This window comes from Leptodactylus fuscus, chromosome 9 (assembly GCF_031893055.1).
Source record: "Leptodactylus fuscus isolate aLepFus1 chromosome 9, aLepFus1.hap2, whole genome shotgun sequence".
Taxonomy (NCBI): Eukaryota; Metazoa; Chordata; class Amphibia; order Anura; family Leptodactylidae; genus Leptodactylus; species Leptodactylus fuscus.
The window spans coordinates 12,139,011-12,157,877 of NC_134273.1; the positions used below are offsets into that span (position 1 = coordinate 12,139,011).

General features: G+C 46.7%; 1 protein-coding gene across 1 annotated transcript in view; it reads left to right on the forward strand.

Moving 5' to 3' along the window:
* AK5 (adenylate kinase 5) overlaps positions 1 to 18,867 on the forward strand; it is a 112,936-nt gene that overhangs the window by 16,164 nt on the left and 77,905 nt on the right. The window contains exons 4-6 of the mRNA XM_075287798.1: positions 4,520 to 4,689; positions 4,775 to 4,888; positions 8,949 to 9,140. Coding sequence (XP_075143899.1) covers positions 4,520 to 4,689; positions 4,775 to 4,888; positions 8,949 to 9,140 — 476 coding nt within the window. The remainder of the gene's footprint in view (positions 1 to 4,519; positions 4,690 to 4,774; positions 4,889 to 8,948; positions 9,141 to 18,867) is intronic.

Here is an 18,867-nt window from a genome sequence, read left to right on the forward strand (position 1 = left end):
CTCAAAACAGATCCCATTCATTTCAATGGGTCGTTACGGATGTATAACGCGCAGAATTTTGCGTATTAGTCGGACACCGATGCTGCCTATTCCCGACATCCTCTACTAATTCTTTCATCCATGAGTTGTTTACATCCACAAGATCACCTTTCGATGGATTTTTTTTCCTGGATCGCACCATTTTCAATATACTCTTCACATTGGCTGTACCAGAGAACCCCACAAGATGGCGGTGTATGAAGTCCTGGCCCTGGCTAGTCTAGCACCAATGACCAGGCCTTGTTCCAGTCCACTCCAGTCCTGAGAATTTCACACCGAATCCGCTGAAGACTTATCATTGGATTTTATTCTGCACTCCGGGTGACAGGTCTCTTGTCCACCGAGGGCAGCACCGATCGTGAAAGGGCAATGGTCTCTAATAAAGTGGCCATTCAGTATATATGAGATATCCCCCATCCTATCAGATCTCTAGTAAGCACACTAAGAAATCTAGGTTTAATTCTTGCAGGCTGGTAGGTCTACAGACATCTACAGTTCCTGGGGAAAGTGACTAAAATGATCCTTAAAAAATCTCCTCCGCTGGGCTCTAATATATGTCACCCCCTTTCTCTCCCCAAGGCACGCACACAGAACTCTTAAATCTTCAAGGCTGGCACTTTACATTAACATATCGGAGCATAAATAGTTTGTGAACCCTTTAAATGTTTAATCAGCGGCAATTAAAAAGCTACTGAAGTGTGAGAATCGACCCCCGAGCCTCCGCTGCTAATCTAATACAGGTGAACAGCGGGGGCCTACCTGCACCTGCTCGCCTGCAGCATTTCCCGACTGTTCTTCTCACATCACATTCTTCTGCGAACACCGCACCAAAACACACTGTGAAGGCATTTGTGTGAACAAGCCCGTGATGGGATGACCTGATGTATTTAACATGGAATATGTTAGGACTGTGTTGATTTTATGGGAGGCAGTGACCTATTCAGTCAAGCACCTGTGGTCTGAGGTCACACATTGCGGAAAAACTGCCGAGAGAGGCTTCAAAACAAATATGAAGTATAAAAGAAAATGCAGCTATACCGCAATGTTTGGCCCCAGCCTTTGTGAAGGGCTGTAAGAGTAGGTGCAGTGTTGAGAAGTGAATGGGCATAGAAGAGTCCTGACCACAGCGGGGGGATGAGTGGACTCTACTTGTGGGGGGCAGTGACCTGTCCTTTATATTTGATTATCTGAATGATAATAGGCCTGCATGTCACATGAACATAGATTTAAAACAGTGTAACCAACAATACGTGTCAACGATAACGGCAGCAGAAGATGAGTGTGCTGATTTTTGTGGGAATCAGTGCCCTGTCCATTTATATGATTACTAGCATCTGCCCAGGACTTCGTCTGCGTGTTGGTGGTGGCGCTGAGATGCTTATATTTAGCCAATCGCTGTTGCTTCTGATTCACGGTGCGCACACTGGCCTACCCCTGTGCGCCCCCATTGCCCCTCGCTTGGCACCGCAGTCTCTCTACTCAGCGCCTGCCTCTGGCTCCCCCTCTGCGCACCTGCCCCCTTTGACTCCCGGGCTGATGCCCCTTTCCACCCTGGCGCCCCCATCCTCCCTTTGTCTTGCATGGGCCAGGCCCCCTCCCACCGCAGCACCCCCGTGGCGACCCCAACCTTGCAGGGCCCCCCGTCTCCACTGCTGCACCACGGCTCTCCCTCCTCAGCCCCTCTCTCCCATGGCACCCCGCACCCCTCTTACTCTCCTACTCCGGAGCATTGAGAGCCGCTATGTTATTTTGCTTCCTGGCCGGCCGATCACTCCGCCCACACAGTCGCACCAGCCAACCAAGGAGCACAGATCAAGGGCCTGTGATGACGTCCTCTAAGGTCCTTGAGCGAATTCCGGAGTGCAAATCGCTGTTAGCGCCCGTGAACTCCGGTGGTCTATGGTCTATGGCGATATTAAGTAGCCTATGTTTCAATCCGGTACCCAAGGTATGTATGTGTGAAATTTGAGGCAAATCCATTCAGGCGTTTAGGCGTCATTAAGTAACAAACATCTAAACACACAAACTTATTAATAGGATTAGTAGGATAGGATAGGATATTAGTAGGATGTTTGCAAGAATCGGACTGGATATGACTGGTGCAGTGCTATAAATGTGCTTCCTTGTGTCACAGTTTGCACCATGGAAATTACAGCAGCGGCAGATGAGTATGCTGACCTTGTGGGTGGCAATAACCTGTCTTTTCATAGGATTGCATTTTTAAAGACATGGCTGGATCTTAAAGGTGGACAATGGATAAAAAGCTGTGTAACATCTTAGATGATGCCAATAATGGTAGCAGCAGCGGAAGTGGATGAGTTTGCTGATTCTGTGGGAGGCAGTGCCCCATTCTTTACTCTGGTAGTTGTAGGGTGGATTATACGTTGTGTAACAGAATAGATTATGGGAATTTTAACAGTGCCAGTAGATGAGATAGAGGAAGTGTCATGAACATTGTATAGTATAATGGGTAGATAATGAGAATGAGGACAGGAGCAGCAGAAGAGTGTGCAGACTGTGGAAGTCAGTGACCTGACGTTATATTGGGAAAGACAGAATGTAAGCAAAAGTGTAGTGTTCTGAAGTGAGTGGGGTCGAAGCACCAAATAATGGTCATCTTGGTTGTAGAAATCTTATTAGCAGCGGGAGATGAGTGTGCTGATTTGGTGAGAGGCAGTGACCTGTCCAGTCTCCATTGCTTATGTTACTGAGGACAGACCTATATATCTGACAAGTCAGTGTCATGTATGAACAGGGATATAATGCTCTATATGTAGTGATGACCGCAGCAGGAGAAGACTATGCTGATCATGTGAGGGGCAGTGACCTGTCCTCCTATGTAATTATGGGGGATAAGAGTTTCGGAGACCAGGGGAGTGTCGTAGTGCGAGGAGAGGAATAAAGAAAAGTAGAATAACTCCACATCCGTCCCCGTACCTTGCCTCTGTGTTAGTCAAGGCAGAACTGTATGTGACAAAACATTGTTCCTAATTAATTTCTTGATCTTGAAGGCTCGTTTGACATTGGTTAATTAAGCAAGTCCAAATTAATTAAGTCGTAAAGCCAATGATTAAGACTTCAGAAATCGCATTACTCTGTACAGGGTGACATCTCTTTAGCACAAGCGTCCGGATAAGAGAGCAGGTGATGATGAAAATAGACAAAAACATCCAAAGAGGAGAAGGAGGCGACCAAGGAGACCAAGATAAAGACATAGGCATGGTTTGTGGGTGCAAGGATTCTCTAAATAAAGGGAAACGTCTTGGAGACAACCACCAAAAACGGCTTTTAAATGTGGTCTTCTAGGGGTGTAGTCTTCTCAGGATGGAAAACTGAAAATCCATCATAGGAAATCTGGTCTAGGGAATGGAGTGGTCTGCGGTGATCTTCTGAATGGCTGTGGCCTGACTCCTGTCCTGTCTGGTGACTAGGTCACTACATCAGGGTGATGGATAAATGGGAAGGCTGTCATACATGTGTGTGACTCTGGAGTTACGGAAGTAGTGAACTAGTACGAGCCAAAATCTAGAGACAGTAGGACCTGTCAGATATTTATGGGCTATCCATATCTAGTCCATAAGGTTGGAATACCAATTGAAAGAGGACCCGTCACCAGGTGTGAAATGTCCAAAGACGTACCTGATCTGTCACCCCGAGCATTCTGGTGTTTTGATTATCCAGATTTGTTCAGCTATTCCAAAGTAATAAGCCCTGTTAGTTTTGATGCAAATTTCAGTTTTGATAAAATTGTAGTTCCTCTGGGGTTGAGGTCTATGTATGCTATATGTCATGGCAGGGGACTGGCCCCATAACTGCTACAGGTGGGCATGGTCATCATGGCAGGGGACTGGCCCCATTAGGGTTATCATGGCAGGGGACTGGCCCCATAACTGCTACAGGTGGGCATGGTCATCATGGCAGGGGACTGGCCCCTTTAGGGTTATCATGGCAGGGGACTATTCCCATTACTGCTACAAGTGGGCATGGTCATCATGGCAGGGTACTGGCCCCATAACTGCTACAGGTGGGCATGGTTATCATGGCAGGGGACTGGCCCCATCACTGCTACAGGTGGGCATGGTTATCATGGCAGGGGACTGGCCCCATCACTGCTACAGGTGGGCATGGTTATCATGGCAGGGGACTGGCCCCATCACTGCTACAGGTGGGCATGGTTATCATGGCAGGGGACTGGCCCCATCACTGCTACAGGTGGGCATGGTCATCATGGCAGGGGACTGGCCCCTTTAGGGTTATCATGGCAGGGGACTGGCCCCATCACTGCTACAAGTGGGCATGGTCATCATGGCAGGGTACTGGCCCCATAACTGCTACAGGTGGGCATGGTTATCATGGCAGGGGACTGGCCCCATCACTGCTACAGACGGGCCTGCTTATTGCTTGGCATTGCCCCTTAGCTATAATCTGATTCTCTTGCCATTGCAAATCCAATGAATAATGGGTATTTTTTTACTCCTAGGCGGTCCTGGGAGCGGTAAAGGGACCCAGAGCCTGAAGATCGCAGAACGCTATGGATTTGAGTACATATCGGTGGGCGAACTGCTGAGAAAAAAGATCCACAACACCAGTAGCAACAGAAAATGGAGCCTGATCGCAAAGATCATAACCACGGGAGAACTAGCTCCGCAGGTAACACTCCGTCACCTCTGCCACGACCTTAACCGTTATTACCCGTATTCGCACTTCATGCCGCTTTCTCTACACTCTCGTAAAGGAAACCACCATCACGGAAATCAAGCAGAAGTTAATGCAGATTCCAGACTCGGAGGGGATTGTGATTGATGGATTTCCCCGGGACGTGGCTCAAGCGTTGTCTTTCGAGGATCAAGTAAGCAGCAAACTCATCCTCTTACCCGCCAGGGCTCTTATTGGTGCTGTGAGATTCTCTGCAGGAAACAATTTACAACAAATCAAGTTCTGCTCCGATACTGCTTTACCAAGAGGGAGATGCGAGATTAATCTTCTCTTAATGAGGTTTCCTTCTGTGGTCATTGTCCTGTATTATTGAATAGCAGGTAATAGTTCCCATGAAGGTCTGTAAAGGATGAAACATGGGATAGCCACTGCTAAAATGTTACAGGGATGCATTGTACTGTAAAAATCTAATCCAGTCACTCTTACACTATGGTCTCCAAGAAAGAAGGGGACAGATAACTGGTGGCCAGGGTGCTGGGAGTCACACCAAATATGATATTGATGGCCATCAGTAATGTAGTCCTGGAATATATCTGAAATCCGTAACATTCAGGCTGACACTAGAGGGCTCTTACTGCATAATATCTCTGAGCTCAATGTACAGACTGTATGCTGTCAGCTCTTGCACTCCCCCTAGTGGTGACTGCAGGCAGCCAGAATTTTATATTGTAAGACTATATCAATTTAGGGATTTGAAGTTTTGTGTTGGGAAGATAAAACTGCTCCTGCTATAAAGCTATATTAGAAAATTCACCAAATCGGTGCAAAATTGCAACCTATATATTTCATTAAAAAAAAAAATTGCCCTTTCTATGAATCCAGCATAAAGGTGCTATGCAGTATCAGGAAAATAAGTATTCTTGAGACAGCACCACACCTGTCCATGGATTGTGTCAGGTATTGCAGCTCAGTTCCACTGACATAAAAGGGGCTGAGCTGTACTACCCCACCCCATGGTGTGCGTCCTGGACAACCCCTTTAATATTAGTCCAGCTGGCTCTACAGGCCATTGCTTATGGGTTAGCGGTGGCTTCAGTACATCAGAGCCGTCCTTTACTCTTCGGTGCAGAGGTAAGTCATGCGTAGCCGGTTACAGATGTAATACTGCAGCCTGTATGTTATTACAGGAAGAACTACCTATTAGGAGGAGATTATCCCATTATGAGCCGTTCCCTGGTGCTTCATAGAAATCTAACCTATGGTAAGGCGATATCGGAGATGATTTCCTTTGGATTGGATACAATAGTAACATCTGTTTCTGGAACAATGGCCATTTCAATATTATGAGCCAACAAGCAAGGAAATAGACCTAATGGTTAATTGTTATATTATGTGCGGTAATTTAATGCGGAACACAAATCCTAACTACGGCCAAAGCAGCGAAAGGAGCCGAGCGCTGGAAGCTGGCAAGTGGCGGCGTAATTGCCAGCCCATCATAGTCCTAGCGACACAGCACACCGGGTCCTGTCTGCATTTTACATGCCGAGGTTACTTACTGAATCTCATTGCGGCAGGCTGCTGCCAAGTAAGGCTTCGCTCTCATCTCCGTATCCTGAGATGTGCTCGGAATTTTAAGACTCCTCAAAGTCTTAGTCAATCTGTGAAACTCGAGATCAAGGGGACGTTGCCGGGTCTTGGGGAGATAACGTGAGATTGCCGTCTAAATATTTGCAATCATTTCTGCATATTGAATGTGCGAGGAATCTTACAGTTTCTCCTTCGCTTCTTCTCGACGAGGTAGACGGGAGTTTGCAGACAGGTCATGTTATGTCACTGGGAATGGATGGAGAATATTTATAGGCATGAGGGGAAGAGTTTGCATTTTAATGGGGGGCAGGAACAGGTGAACGTTTTAATGGAGTTTGTGCAAAATATTAAGACTATGCCAAGGGTCTTACAGGAAGCTCCTGAATGCTAATGTTGGATCTGTAATGGGGCCCCTAACTAGGTTGTACCATTTAGAATAGTGGTACCGTATATACTCGAGTATAAGCCGACCCGAATATAAGCCGAGGTTCCTAATTTTACCACAAAAAAACTGGGAAAACTTATTGACTCGAGTATAAGCCTAGGGGGGGAAATGCAGCAGCTAGGCCTGGTAGTGACTGCACCCCCTATAGCTATGCCCCTTGGGCACGCCATGGGAACACATTTCTATTAATGCCAAGATGCTAGACTGGGGAGGCATGGAAGTATTCTCGAATATGTCCTGTACACACTTAAAGGGGTTTCTGGGTCTTTTATATTGATGGTCTGTCCTTAGTATCGAGTAGGCAACCATGGGGTCTCTTACTTTTTATCCATCACAGCGCTGCACATGCTGTAGTGGTTGTGCCTGGTACTGCAGCCCTCCTAATCTTAGTCCCATTCAAGTGACTGGGACTGAGCCGCAGCCATGACCAAATATACAGCATTGTGCTTGATAAACAATGAGATGATTCTGTGAGTGCCAGCAGTCCGACCCCACTAATCTGAAATTGCGGCCAATTGTTGGGAACATTCATACAAGCATTTGTTCACGACAATTGGCCAGTCCGATTGTGCCGACAATAATGTTCATTGGGTGATCAGCTGATTTCAGGACCTTTATTAAGATTGGTGTAAGAAACAAAATTCTTAATAAATCTGCCCCGTTGAGTGCTTTGTATACAACGGTCAGGAAGGCAGGGCTGATAATAAACCTTTGGGGACTCCGTCCGTCACCCTACACCTGCAGCTGGCACCAATGAATCCTTGCAGAGTTTTCAGCCAAGAAGTATGTAGTCAATGGGCGGCCATCAAGAAGTTAAACAAGTCTTAAGGCCCTTGCAAACGATTGAGTCCTGTCAATATATGATGCTAGAGACCTAGGAGACCCTGCCGCTCACATCTCTACTGACCTACACTATATACAATACAGGACAGGGACTCCTAGCACCATACATCACTATGACGTGTCCTGGCCTGCAAATCTGGCTGATGTATAGTCAGGATTTTCTGGACTGGATTCCTCTGTGTGCATGGGGTCTTGCAATCTTAACAACAGGCAGGCCTGTGTATTGCACATGGTGACATCTCATGCCCATTAATACATTTTGGAGATCGCCCACCTTCAATTACTGTGTTTGCACCGGGCACGTATTAATCCTTTAGTAAACCTAGTAGACCAGTGATTTGTACAATGGCCGCTCCGTTCTTCAGCTGCTTTCCCAGCATGTGGCTCCTATCAGATTGCAGGCGCCCACAGCTGTCTGCAGGTTGCCGCTGTATAGAAGACGGTTTATAACCATTTTCATGCTCGCAGAGTATTTAGGCCAAGAGGTTCTCTCTGGGTGGAGAAGAATTAACGCTCCGATACTGAGGCTGAACAATAACCAGTGCCTGGAGGGCGGCGGACTGATCGTGCAATGCGTCTGGTTAAAATAAAGCAGATCTTCCCTTAGGTTTGCAAGTTTTTTGGTCTCCGTTATAGGTCGAGACATTGCCATCCCAACCCATATTGTTGTCTACCCACTCTCCTAAAAATTAGTGAGCTGGACCCTGGACTGGTAATGTGATGCAGCTTTTGGTACCAAAAAGATATGCCACATACGCACCAATCTATGCCAGAATACTGGCATTTATGGGTTAAAAGGGTTCTCCAGCTTTCACAAATGATCTGCAAATACATCCCCAGCAGTGCTAAATATTCCCTGTTCCCTTGTGCACCCTTTGCATGGCTTTATTGTACTTGCTGCTCCTTGTATCTCTGTTATTTAAATGCAGTGAATATGTGGACAAACTACATTTCCCAGGATTCATCTGTGTGTGTTCTGCTCATGGGGGGGAGTGAACTTGCAAATGAAACATCACAGCATCATGTGACCTCGGACGTGGGAGTGATTTATTACCTGTGATGTCATAGCAGGGGAGAGTGTTGAAGGGAGGGGTACACAGATGAATCTTGGGGAATGTAGACTGTCCACAGATTAATTGCATGCAAATCGCAGTAATACAAGGAGCAGCAAGTAAAATAAAGCCATTCATAAGGGGATAGTGAGGACTTAGCACTGCCCTGGTGTATTTGCAGAAATTTTTTTAAAATAAATTTCAGTTTACATGTCCGCTCTATGTTTTCTGCCCGCCGTTCTGTAGAAGCCTATGTCCCATGTGTACATACGGCATTATAGAACTGTTATTTCAGGCCTTTCTAATGTCTGTTGTTTTCCGTTTAGATCTGTACGCCGGATCTCGTGGTTTTTCTGGCATGTGACAATCACAAATTGAAGGAGCGTCTGCTGAAACGCGCGGAGCAACAAGGACGGCCGGATGATAACCTGAAAGCTATTCAGAGGAGATTGATGAACTTCAAGCAGAACGCCGTCCCGCTGGTCAGCTACTTCCAGGAGAAAGGTCTCATCATCACGGTAAGGAGCGATCCTCTAGATAAGCCTCGTTGTCAGCGACTAATCGCAGAAATTTATGTATACATTGACAAGTAGGTTCTACCATTCCCTGTCTCAAATCAGTGTCTTCTCACTGTATGGCTCTAATAGTGTAAGGCTCGTGGCTATCATCCATGTGCCATCTGTGGTGTTTGCATACGGACCAGTAGCCTCACATGAATGAGTGTGCTGTCCAAGGAGGCCACCGATTCTTCGATCCATTCTGTGAAATATGGAGCGCATCCTGTTCAACTCTGTCACAACAGGGCAGAGCGGAAACCCCCATTGAAATCAATAGAAGACAGAAGGCACTCGGAGGATACACAAATGTCACCCAAGTGCCTTTCTTCAAAATTTCTTAGACTGTTCTAAGAAAAGATGGCAGCACAGTTGTTACTCCAAAGAGCTTATTGACGAAAATGGTGTTATGTTGACCATGAAGACAGCAAAAGGGGAAAACAATGTTAGATTCAGGAGACACTAACCTATCTGTGGAGCTGGCTGATATACTGGGGTCTAGTGACACTAAGGATTGGGGTGATATGCTGGTTCTGGTGACACTAACCTATCTATCTGCAGGGCTGGGGTGATATGCTGGGTCTGGTGAGAGTAACCTATCTATCTGCAGGGCTGGGGTGATATGCTGGTTCTGGTGAGAGTAACCTATCTATCTGCAGGGCTGGGGTGATATGCTGGGTCTGGTGAGAGTAACCTATCTATCTGCAGGGCTGGGGTGATATGCTGGTTCTGGTGACACTAACCTATCTATCTGCAGGGCTGGGGTGATATGCTGGGTCTGGTGACACTAACCTATCTATCTGCAGGGCTGGGCTAATATGCTGGGTCTGGTGACACTAACCTATCTATCTGCAGGGCTGGGGTGATCTGCTGGGTCTGGTGACACTAACCTATCTATCTGCAGGGCTGGGGTGATATACTGGGATCAGGTGACACTAACCTATCTATCTGCAGGGCTGGGGTGATATGCTGGTTCTGGTGACAGTAACCTATCTATCTGCAGGACTGGGGTGATATGCTGGTTCTGGTGACAGTAACCTATCTATCTGCAGGGCTGGGGTGATATGCTGGTTCTGGTGACAGTAACCTATCTATCTGCAGGGCTGGGGTGATATACTGGTTCTGGTGACAGTAACCTATCTATCTGCAGGGCTGGGGTGATATGCTGGGCCTGGTGACAGTAACCTATCTATCTGCAGGGCTGGGGTGATATGCTGGGCCTGGTGACAGTAACCTATCTATCTGCAGGGCTGGGGTGATATGTTGGGGTCTGGTGACAGTAACCTATCTATCTGCAGGGCTGGGGTGATATGTTGGGGTCTGGTGACAGTAACCTATCTATCTGCAGGGCTGGGGTGATATGCTGGGCCTGGTGACAGTAACCTATCTATCTGCAGGGCTGGGGTGATATGTTGGGGTCTGGTGACAGTAACCTATCTATCTGCAGGGCTGGGGTGATATGTTGGGGTCTGGTGACAGTAACCTATCTATCTGCAGGGCTGGGGTGATATGTTGGGGTCTGGTGACAGTAACCTATCTATCTGCTGGGCTGGTTCTGATGACCGTAACCTATCTATCTGCTGGGCTGGTTCTGATGACAGTAACCTATCTATCTGCAGGGCTGGGGTGATATGCTGGTTCTGGTGACAGTAACCTATCTATCTGCAGGGCTGGGCTGATATGCTGGTTCTGGTGACAGTAACCTATCTATCTGCAGGGCTGGGGTGATATGCTGGGTCTGGTGACAGTAACCTATCTATCTGCAGGGCTGGGGTGATATGTTGGGTCTGGTGACAGTAACCTATCTATCTGCAGGCCTGGGGTGATATGCTGGTTCTGGTGACAGTAACCTATCTATCTGCAGGGCTGGGGTGATATGCTGGGTCTAGTGACACTAACCTATCTATCTGCAGGCCTGGGGTGATATGCTGGGTCTAGTGACACTAACCTATCTATCTGCAGGCCTGGGGTGATATGCTGGGTCTAGTGACACTAACCTATCTATCTGCAGGGCTGGGCTGATAATGTTGGGGTCTGGTGATAGACCCCCCTTCCCCCAGTAAATGCTGAATAAGTGACAGATACAGTAAGTATTCCCTATAACAATGTAATGATCCTGACCTTGCAGCCGCTCCATTCTTCATCCCATTAAATAGGATTTGGGGGGGGGGGTGTTATCTCTCGCCCTCCTCCGAGCTCGGCAGATGGAAGGAGATTCATTCTTGTGTAAAACTTTTAATTGCTTTTTTATCCTCGGTGACAAATTTGCAGCTGAGTTTCTCTTGTCTGATGTAGTTTTGTGTGATTCATTTGTGCGGTATTCTTCCTCGCCATCTGCTGCGTGAGGCTGCTATAAAAATACAGTTGCTCTCCAGACTCGCAGCAGTGCAGTAAATGAATTTTGCTGATTTTGTTTTCTTTTCAGACGTAAGCGATTGTGACACTCATGGTGGGCCGTGCCGTGTTATTAGCTCTTTGGGCTGCACTTATGATGGGTGCAGGCCGAGGAACTGTGAAGATTCTCTAAATCAGCCATTGTGCCTGCGGCGTCCTCATCTTTCATTACTCCTCCCCTTCCTCAGGCTTATTTATAGAAGAAGAATCAGGAGAGGGGGTTTATTATATATAACCAAGAGTAGCCAAAATAACTGTCCAGGATAAGGAACAAAGATTTTTTTTTTCTCCCCTTGAAACAGCGCCACTCTTGCACATGTGGCCGTTACTGGTACTGCAGCTCACGGTCAATTCAAGTAATAATGGAAAACAGACTTTTATATACGTAATGGGCCCCCACTTTCCATGTGATATCTAGAATACTGGAGTCGTCTTATATTATAGAGAGGTTGCTGGGCCTGATAGCGACTGCTTCCTCTGCGCCCCTTTAGCTATCCCCCTGAGCCCCCTTGTTTCTAAGGTTAAGGACTGAGCAAACTCATAGCAGAAAGCGCCAACCTCTGCCGCAGGTTACGCAGGGCCAGAAGGCTGCTTCACATTCCTATCCAAAGTACCGTGTGTATACCTCGCCTAAGCGTACATAATACGGCTTTGTTGGGGAGTCCTTGGACTGCTTTCAGACTAATGGTCTTATCTTGTGAGATCTGATAATGGAGTTCTCGCTCACATTTCTATCTCAGAAAAAAAGGGATCACTTCATAAATCTTGTTTACTTCTACAAATGCAAGAAAAATGACCTGGATAGGATTTAAAGTGGACCTCCAATTATAAAACACATATCATCAATGAATAGTACAGGTGACTATAAGAAACTCTGTAATATATCTTCATAAAGAAATCGGTTTCCTTCTCCACTTATCAGGCCAAGTTACTTATCACATAGAAGTCTAAGGAGAGGGGAGGGGGGAGGCTGCTAGAAAAGATACACAAATAATTGCTATACTGTGAGGGATGGAGAACTCTCCTGATACTGCTGTATCGTCAAGAGAAGACCGAAGGAGTCAAGAAATCTGTTAACAACCTCCCTCCTTCTCCCCCCTCCCCTCTCCATAGACTTCTCTAGAAATGTCAAAATTTTGCATGAGGCCTGTAGACTGTGAGTGTGGTCCTATAGCTGTCACGCTGAATCACAATATCTGTCACTTTTACCCCGTCAGGCCCGGACCGCACAGGCAGTCACTGCAGATAGATGGCTGGTGGCAAACCCACAGAACAAACATCCGCGGTATATCCCATTACGGTGCGTGTCGCCCGTAGCTATATCCACCTGCACGACGCAAAGCCTACTGTGATTATTTATAAGGGGGTGTCACATACTCTGCATAAAGTCATTACATACGGGGACCACACGGTGGCTCAGTGGTTAGCACTGCAGCCTTGCAACGCTGGGGTCCTGGTGTTCAAATCCCACCAAGGGCAAAAAAAACATTGCAAGGAGTTTGTATGTTCTTCCCGTGTTTGCATGGATTTCCATCCCATATTCCAAAAAACATACTGATAGGGAAAAATGTACATTGTGAGCTCTATGTGAGGATCACAATCTGCATTTAAAACAAAAGTCATTACATTTATTAAGACAAATCGTCACCAATAAGAAGCCATTTTTATTACATTTCAGGAACAAATGATTCATTGGGTCTCATTTATCAACACTGTCACGGGCCGAGGCTATGCATGACGTTGGCCGTGACTGCTCTTGGGTGACTGCAGATTTCGGTGTCGCCCTGTAACCCCTTCACTAATGTAAGTGACTGTATTGAGAGCAGAGAATGTTGCGAGCGCTGCGGGAATTTCTTGCAAAAAGAAGTTGCAGTCACAGCATGCTAGGGCATTACCCGTCGGCCTCCATGTACACAAATCTTTCCTCCATGATGTTTTAATTGAGTTGTTTTTGACACATCAGAAGCCGAGTGTGCAGTACAGCCGTCTATAAGGAGTGCATATAATTAGAGATGCCGATCCGAACAACACGCTCCATAGAAATGAATGGATGCACCTGGTACTTCCGCTTTGACGGCGGCCGGCCGCTTAACCCCCCACGTGCCGGCTACGTCCATTCATTTCTATGCGAGCGTGCTGTTCGGGTCGGCTGATCCGAACAGTACTCGCTCATCTCTACATATAATGTCTTCCACCGTGCGGAAAGACTCCGTTCAGGAAAGTGAGACTCCAGATGATGCCCTGAATAAACCTCGTCTTGTCATCCGCTGGATGTTCTGAAAGATGGCCGATCCCAAATCAAGAGTCGCCGAAGGAACTGCCTCGGTCTAATGTTTTCTTTCCATTACCTGACTTACATTACTGTGAATCCTTTAATAGAAATCCGGGATTGGCTATACGGAGAGAAGTGATGATCCTGCACCTGCCTCTATAGATGATCTCTAAACCCCCCCACTAACATTAGATTTCTTTCAAGCAATTCAATTTTTATTTCCTAGCGGGATAAAATCTAATGAAGATCTATATTTAGGCATTACTAAACCGCCTTCGAGGCAAGGACAGTGCGATCATATGTGTTACAGGGGTATTACGTCTCAAAGTGTCTGATTCATCATTGTGGCACAGGATTGGTGAGGCGCCTACAACCAAGGGGCAGTTACATTGTTATAACCACCTCTGTCTATACAGCTACTACGCAGAGCTATGTGTCTCCATGCATACAGACTACAAACAAACCCCGTGTAGTCTGATACTGCTGTCATGTTATTCCACTCCTAATAACTCTAATGAAATCAACTTCCATTATGTACATACAGCTCCTATGCAGAGCTCAGGGGTGTAACTACCGGGGTAGCAGGGGTAGCGACTGCCACAGGGCCCCGGGGCATTAGGGGGCCCGGTGACAGATGCTACCGCTGCGTTTTTTTTTCTTAATAGGCCGTTACTGGCTGGAGTTACTCCAGCCGGTAATGGGCCCTATTTACTTAGCAATCCTGGCAGGGGCCCGGATCGGTAAGTGGCTCCACGGGCCCCACAAACACTGTTAGTATACTCAGGAGTCTTTTCAGACCCCCTAGTATAATGATCGTAGGTCGGGGAGAAGTAAGAGAACATAAAAAAGTGTTACTTACCTTTCCGGGTTCCAGACAGGCTTCTGTGACATCCTTGCCTCACATGACCAGGGCCTGTGTCCCGGGTCATGAGACATCCCGGGTGTCACCACTGAGGAGTGCAGCGGAGTCGGGGATAGGTAAGTAACAGTGTTTTTATGTTGGTTCCCCCCCCCCCCCTCTCAGTCTCCGATTATTATACTCTGGGGTCTGAAAAGATAATACTGTGTGCAGGGGCCACTATGGGGCATAATACTATGTGCAGGGGCCACTATGGGGGATAATACTGTGTGCAGGGGCCACTATGGGGGATAATACTGTGTGCAGGGGCCACTATAGGGGATAATACTGTGTGCAGGGGCCACTATAGGGGATAATACTGTGTGCAGGGGCCACTATGGGACATAATACTGTGTACAGGGGCCACTATGGGGGATAATACTGTGTGCAGGGGCCACTATGGGGGATAATACTGTGTGCAGGGGCCACTATAGGGGATAATACTGTGTGCAGGGGCCACTATGGGACATAATACTGTGTACAGGGGCCACTATGGGGGATAATACTGTGTGCAGGGGCCACTATGGGGGATAATACTGTGTGCAGGGGCCACTATGGGACATAATACTGTGTGCTGGGGTCACTATGGGGGATAATACTGTGTGCAGGGGCCACTATGGGGGATAATACTGTGTGCAGGGGCCACTATGGGACATAATACTGTGTACAGGGGCCACTATGGGGCATAATACTGTGTGCAGGGGCCACTATGGGGTATAATACTGTGTGCAGGGGCCACTATTGGGCATAATACTGTGTGCAGGGGTCACTATTGGGCATAATACTGTGTGCAGGGGTCACTATTGGGCATAATACTGTGTGCAGGGGCCACTATTGGGCATAATACTGTGTGCAGGGGTCACTATGGGGTATAATACTGTGTGCAGGGGCCACTATGGAGCATAATACTGTGTGCAGGGGCCACTATGGGGGATAATACTGTGTGCAGGGGCCACTATGGGGCATAATACTGTGTACAGGGGCCACTATGGGGGATAATACTGTGTGCAGGGGCCACTATTGGGCATAATACTGTGTGCAGGGGTCACTATGGGGCATAATAGTGTGTGCAGCGGCCACTATGGGGTATAATACTGTGTGCAGGGGCCACTATGGGGGATAATACTGTGTGCAGGGGTCACTATGGGGCATAATAGTGTGTGCAGGGGCCACTATGGGGCATAATACTGTGTGCAGGGGCCACTATTGGGCATAATACTGTGTGCAGGGGTCACTATGGGGCATAATAGTGTGTGCAGGGGCCACTATGGGGCATAATACTGTGTGCAGGGGTCACTATGGGGCATAATAGTGTGTGCAGGGGCCACTATGGGGTATAATACTGTGTGCAGGGGCCACTATGGGGCATAATACTGTGTGCAGAGGCCACTATGGGGTATAATACTGTGTGCAGAGGCCACTATGGGGTATAATACTGTGTGCAGGGGCCATTATGGGGGATAATACTGTGTGCAGGGGCCACTATGGGGGAATAATACTGTGTGCAGGGGCCACTATGGGATATAATACTGTGTGTAGGGGTCACTATGGGACATAATACTGTGTGCAGGGGCCACTATGGGGTATAATTCTGTGTGCTGGGGCCACTATGGGGCATAATACTGTGTGCAGGGGCCACTATGGGACATAATACTGTGTGCAGGGGCCACTATGGGGCATAATACTGTGTGCAGGGGTCACTATGGGACATAATACTGTGTACAGGGGCCACTATGGGACATAATACTGTGTGCAGGGGCCACTATGGGACATAATACTGTGTGCAGAGGCCACTATGGGGTATAATTCTGTGTGCTGGGGCCACTATGGGGCATAATACTGTGTGCAGAGGCCACTATGGGGTATAATTCTGTGTGCAGGGGCCACTATGGGGCATAATGGTGTGTGCAGGGGTCACTATGGGGAATAATAGTGTGTGCAGGAATGGGGGGAGGTGGGGTCGATTGGGGTCTTCGGCGTCGGTTGGTGGGGGGCCCCCATGTCAAAAGTTCACCACAGGGCCCCGCCATTCCTAGTTACGCCACTGGCAGAGCTATGCATCTCCATGGATATAGACTACAAACAAACCCTATGTAGTCGGTCACTTGCTCCCTCACTCCCCAACCTTCGTGCTCTTGATAACCTACAGATCGTAGAAAAGGGGACAGCAACACCGCAGGCAAAAAAAAGTCACACCCACCCACCCCATAAAGTCCCAGGAAATCCCTCTTCATTCCCTGAAAACATTCCCTATACCAGACGGCCCCTTTTAACTTGGGTTGACTTTGCAATGACTGCCTCGCCCCTGGGCCCAGAATCCATTAATGACCCATTTACCAAAAGCTGAGATGCAAATGTTAACATTTGAGAGTTGACATAAGAACACGGCGGAAAGTGCATCATTGCTATGCAAAAGAAAAAGTATTGTCAGCAACAGCAACTTGTCCACACTCTACGTGGTGCATACATAATCGCCATCCAGTGCCGCTAAATATTTTATGTGCGGAGAGGTTACATAAGGGGAAATTGCAAAAAATAATCGCAATTGCTTCCTGTAATGTAAATATAGGATGTAACGAGGGCTTTCCAGGCCGGCAGGTTTACAAACTCTATTGATTAAAAATTGAGATGGTTTTATTTTGCCCGAGGTTACAGAGTTTCAGATTTTTCATTTTTACGGGAAGAAATTTATTCATCCAAGAGATGTATTTTACCATTTCCGAAGTTTATTTTTTGGCAGCTGCAAAACCCTCCAAAAAGATAGATGGAAAATCAACATAGATATGTAATACAAACTGCACCCATGAATACCGAGGGAGCCTAGGAACCATTCAGTATTCCTAATATCTTTATCTCTTTCTCAAGATGAAAATGAAATTTATGAAGGACATGAGTGAGTAGCTTAATCCCAGATACCAAGCGAGCATTAGATTCTTTTTGGAACGTGTCTTTCTTAATATTCTTCTTTTTCTTTCAGGAACTGTTAGTTCTGTTCACTTAAACTGGATACAAAGTACCGAGCTTCAGGTATCCTTTTAGTATGTGGAAACGTACACACATTGTAGCGAAATATTTTCTACTAGATGTTATTTTATATTAAAGTATTCTTCAAATCCAAATGTAGTAAATGAACATAGGTTATTTTATATTTTATTACACCCATGAGTGCTTGGGGAGCTTAGGACTTGTTCATCTTCTCTTTTATCCATGAGCGCTTGGGGATCTTAGGACTTGCTCATCTTATCTTGCACCCATGAGTGTTTGGGGAGCTTATGACTTGCTCATTTTATCTTACGCACATGAGTGCTCGGGGAGCTTAGGACTTGCTCATCTTATGTTACACACATGAGTGCTTGAGGAGCTTAGTTCTTGCTCATTTTATCTTACACCCATGAGTACTTGGGGAGCTTAGGACTTGTTCATCTTATCTTTTATCCATGAGTGCTTGGGGATCTTAGGACTTGCTCATCTTATCTTGCACCCATGAGTGTTTGGAGAGCTTATGACTTGCTCATCTTATGTTACACACATGAGTGCTTGGGGAGCTTAGGACTTGTTCATCTTATCTTATACACATGAGTACTTGGGGAGCTTAGGACTTGTTCATCTTATCTTATACACATGAGTACTTGGGGAGCTTAGGACTTGTTCATCTTATCTTACAACCATGAGTGCTTGGGGAGCTTAGTTCTTGCTCATCTTATCTTACACCCATGAGTGCTTAGGGAGCTTAGGACTTGCTCAAGTAGAAAGCCTTTACTAGTTTTAGTGGCTAGTTAAGAGTTTTCCAAAGTTTGGAAAATTTACCTACAGACAGTCATAACTGAAAATGTCATTCGGTGCTAATAGGGCAACATTTGGGGTCAATTTTAGAGGATATTCAGAGCACATCAGGCTATTTGTAGGCAAATATGGCAAATTAGGTCCCACCTCCGATGCACTTACAAGTGGATTTACATATCCATAATAATATGTTTATCGATAGATTGTGACAAGGTATGTTTCTACTCCTATTGTAGGCATGGTACTATTATTGGTTTAAGAGACATTTTAGACCTGACAAACTCCCTTTAAATGATCTCCCAATTCCCCTTCTATAGTAAAGCCTTGGTATATGAAGGATTTGG